This window comes from Juglans microcarpa x Juglans regia, chromosome 1S, assembly GCF_004785595.1.
Source record: "Juglans microcarpa x Juglans regia isolate MS1-56 chromosome 1S, Jm3101_v1.0, whole genome shotgun sequence".
Lineage (NCBI taxonomy): Eukaryota > Viridiplantae > Streptophyta > Magnoliopsida > Fagales > Juglandaceae > Juglans > Juglans microcarpa x Juglans regia.
The window spans coordinates 16,967,966-16,972,605 of NC_054595.1; the positions used below are offsets into that span (position 1 = coordinate 16,967,966).

Genomic DNA, 4,640 nt, shown 5'->3' on the forward strand with positions numbered 1-4,640 from the left:
AAACTTGAATTGTAATATATGTATCTATATGAACGTGGTTTTCTAATCTTTGAAATGACCAAATTTCCCTCCCGAAGAAAAAAAAAAAATCATCATTTTGTGACTTGAAAATTAGAGATTAATTATATTGAAGAAAAAAAAAAGATATTTTAATTGGAGATTAATTATGAGATATTTGGAATTTCTTGACAATTAATAAAGTCATATGTAAAGTTTTCTTGATAATTTTTGAAATTTCTAAAGATGGACTTTATTCATGAAGTAGTTTTGTGAAAGCAAATAGATGCGCTTTTCGATTGAAAATTTTTAGTGAAATGTGGTCATGATGTTGTCAATGAAAATATATATCATGTTTGAGTACAAAATTTGTGACAAATTCTTTTGAGTTATGTGAAAGTCATGTTAAAAATACTTGCGTGTTGTGAAATTAATTGAGGTACATTAAGATGTGATAATTGAATCATTGATCATATTTTTTTAACATAAATATATTTGGATTTGAAAGTTATAAGAAAATTTTGAGAAAATCTACCACGACTATTTGTTTCGAACACGACCTAAATATTGTAATTAATCTCTATGAAGGATGTTACTCATCATCTCAAGCCACATACTTTAATATTTTAAAATTATTATTATTATTTCTTATTTTATTTTATTTTATTTTATTTTTGTTAAACTAATTGAGTTGTTCTATTTATCATCCATACACCACATACTTGTTATAGGAAAAATGAAAAAAAAATGGTGTGATTTATAGTGTGTGAGGATGATATATAAGTAGAATTATTCAATCTCTATTCCAAATATATTACAAACCTAAAATATAATAAAATAGTGAAGATGAATTAATTATAAATATAAGATACGATTTGATGATGATAAAGCTCGAACTCAATTAGAGCTCTAATTTAATCCTTCACCAATATATGTATTAAGATTAATGCCCTTGTATGTGTGTGTATAATTATATATATATAATTATTCTTGACAGAATTAATTAACAAGCTGCTAGCCCCATGTGTTGTTTGTACGGTGATCGGTGATGTTAAAACGATTCATGTTAGGTGCTTCTTTTCTTTATAGGCAATGAATGAGTCTTTATAGGTCTGTGGGATTCTTTGTTCCTTTTTTATGGGAATGGCGTCTCTATGCCCTATGCTTATCTCACTAAGGTACGATTAGTTGCTAAACACTTCTCAATCCATCTCAATTTATTATTATAATTTTTTTAAATTCTAATACAAAATATAATAAACAATTCAACTTTTTCAAATTTTAAAATAATAATAATATTAAAAAATAATATTCTAATAATATTTTATCATTTTAATTTAACTCAACTTAACTCACTTCAACATCTAAACGCAACTTAAATATTATAATACTTCCACAAATAATAATTCCTACGTTCGATACGCAAGGCCATGATCTATATATATATATATATATATATATATATATATATATATATAACGCTAAATAAAAGTTTTAAATAGATAAATTCATACCGATATTTTGTAAAAAATGTGGGTTTTGCAAGTAAGTTAAAAGTTTTTTTTTTTTTATATTTTTTTATGATGGGGTTATTTGTTTACGATAGGCTTATGCGAGATTTGTTTATTAGAGATTGTACAAATCATTTATATATATATATATATGTTCAATATTAGAGAGAAACGATGTTATTTTAGACACAATTTCAAGAGTTTTTTCTTTTCTATTTTGGTGGTTTGCCTAAAAAACTAAAATGGAGTGCAAATTTTTCCATTAGGAGGAAAGCATTTCCACGGAAGCGACGATAAAATCACGCACAAGCAGAGTTGGGGGAGGAAAGTCAAAGCGTCAAACTTCAAATGCCCTGTTGCTGACTATAATTGCTACTGCCATGGGAGAGGAGGAGAAATTTTTTTTAACCATAATTACTGCCAAAGCTTACGCGTTGATTAAACCTCATCACCCTATTGCGGCTCTCTCTCTCTCTCTCTCTCTCTCTCTCCCTGTATCAGGCTGCCACTTTTTTCAAACTCTTCCATCTATCTATAAAAACCCACCATCCCCAATCCTTCTTGTATTAATCCAACTCTCGCTCTCTCTCTCTCTCTCTCAAAAACTCTCAAAATCCAAAAGGTCTTTTGCTTTAAATCAATCAGCTCCCCCGTTTAAGGGAATTTAATGGATGTTAAAGCAGCAAGAGGTCGCAGCTCCAACGTTCAAACCGAGGATGAGACCATGGACCTTAGGAGAGGTCCCTGGACTGTTGATGAGGACTTCACGCTCATCAATTACATTACCAATCACGGCGAGGGTCGCTGGAACTCCCTTGCTCGAGCTGCCGGTAAATATACAGATAATCTTCCATTCGCTTTTAACTTTTTCATGATTTTTCTATGCATACCATGTATGGAACTGTGTTTCCTGACTTTAATTACATGGATAAGCCAAAAAACATGTTGACAACGTGTCTTCAACTTGTCCTCCAGTCCTCATGTCTCTTGCTTCATTCGCCCTTCGATTGATCTGTCTCTGATTTCGTTTATTTTTCTCTTCTCTTGAAATTCTGGTATGGAATTTGGATTTCTGCTTTCTTTTTTCTCAAATCTAATCTATCTGGCACAAGGACCCAAAGATAAGAGGATGATATAAAGAAGACGCACAGACTGGTAATAGATTCAGAAGTTTATATATATATATATATTATATGCATGTATATCTATATATCATGATGATGAGATATGCTAGATTATTTTTCGTTCAACCGTACGTACACCTGATATTTATAAAACATATATAATCGTTACAGCTCTCACCCAGAAAGTGATCACAGGCAGAAAGAGTACAAGAAGTAATAAAAATGCTCCTATTCTCCCCCTCTCCATGTTCGTTTTCTAGAAACTTTACCAAATATTTGGGTTTCTGCAAACAGGTCTGAAACGAACTGGAAAGAGCTGCAGATTAAGGTGGCTCAACTATCTTCGACCCGATGTTCGACGTGGAAACATCACCCTAGAAGAACAGCTAATGATTCTTGAGCTTCATTCTCGTTGGGGAAACAGGTACTTTAGTACATAGTCAATCCGAACTGTTTAATATCGTTTCTCCATGTTGGCCGGGATTCTTTCGATTTAACCCTAATCCTAAATAACCAAAAGTACTGGTTTTGTATCCGTAACTTCATTCAGATGGTCTAAAATTGCACAATACTTGCCGGGACGAACCGACAACGAGATCAAGAACTATTGGAGAACCCGGGTTCAAAAGCACGCCAAGCAGCTCAAATGCGACGTGAACAGCAAACAATTCAAGGATGCCATGCGTTACCTTTGGATGCCGAGGTTGGTCGAGCGAATTCAAGCCGCTGCGGCTGCTACCGCAACCACTGCTCCGGCCACCACCATGAACGGAACATCTTCAGCCGGCTCGACCACCTCAACCATCACTACCAACACTCATCATCATGATCACAACCTTGACGTCCACAAGGGCCAAATGGCTTTGCCACCTGACTTTGGGGTTGCAAAGACTACTCCGAGTTGCACCCCGGAGAATTCTAGCACCACCGCCTCGTCGGACTCTTACGGCACCGATCAGATATCGCAGGTATCGGAGTTCACGGACTACTACGTTAACATCCCGGTCAATAACAACCCTAGTCAGGATTATTTCCCGATTGCTGGGTTCCAGGGCCAGAGCCTAACTAGCCCAGCTGGTAATTATTTCAGTACTGGATTGGATCTCCAAGCCATGGAACAGAACAACCAGTGGCTGGAAGGTGGGGACACATCGGACAATTTATGGAATGTTGAGGACACGTGGTTTTTTCAGCAGCAGCTCCACAACACCGGCATTTGAAATGTGAAAAATGGGGAACAGGGTGCGATCTGCAATCTAGGGAGAGTCCAGAAATTAATGGACAAAAAAATGAAGAATTTTAATGATTTTAATGTAGGATACATATAGATTTTGTATTTAAATGTACAAAATGTCGTGAAATGAGCACAGCTGGAGTAGATCGAAGATCCTAGCTAGCTATTTTCGTACGTAGAAAGAATTTTTTTTCTTTGTTGCAGTTTTTTTTTTCCTTTCTGGGTTGAAAAATTTTTAATATAAGTTTTTTTTTTTTTTAATCTGAGTTATTATATTTTTAAGTCGGTATATATAACATATTATCTACATTACTTAAATGATAAGATTTAATTTATAAGAATTAAATTTTAAAATTTATTTTTTAAATTAAATTATATCATATAAATAATATGAAGAATTACACGTTTAGATAATCATGCAGTATTAAAGAAAGAGATCCATAATTGTTTCCACCACTTTCAATACCAAGTCCTTGTGAAGCCAATAAAATATACTAAGATTATGTCGTGTCAAATTTGAAACCTTGTCTATGGGGCGTGAATGAATGAATGGAGGATGGATTAAAGTTCTCATGTTCTAGATTGCCAAAAAAAAAAAATAATATTAATTTCTACTCGTGTCATTCCATGATTGGCGGACGTGTAGAACTTAAGTTAGCCCAATAAGGACAGCTATGTAAAGATGAAAAAAATAAAACGATGTTATCATGTTGCATGATCGAAGCTAGGCCACCCAAAAGTACGATTCCACTAGTGACTTGTTCTTTTGCCTGC

The 4,640-nt window shown here is 33.9% G+C and overlaps 1 protein-coding gene across 1 annotated transcript; it reads left to right on the forward strand.

The window, feature by feature from the left end:
• Window positions 1-2,008: 2,008 nt before the first annotated feature.
• LOC121246212 (transcription factor MYB108-like) lies at window positions 2,009-4,069 on the forward strand. Its single transcript, XM_041144272.1, has 3 exons — window positions 2,009-2,338; window positions 2,927-3,056; window positions 3,183-4,069. The coding sequence occupies exons 1-3, from the start codon at window positions 2,176-2,178 to the stop codon at window positions 3,850-3,852; spliced, it is 963 nt and encodes a 320-aa protein (XP_041000206.1). The 5' UTR covers window positions 2,009-2,175; the 3' UTR covers window positions 3,853-4,069.
• The last annotated feature ends 571 nt before the right edge of the window (window positions 4,070-4,640 follow it).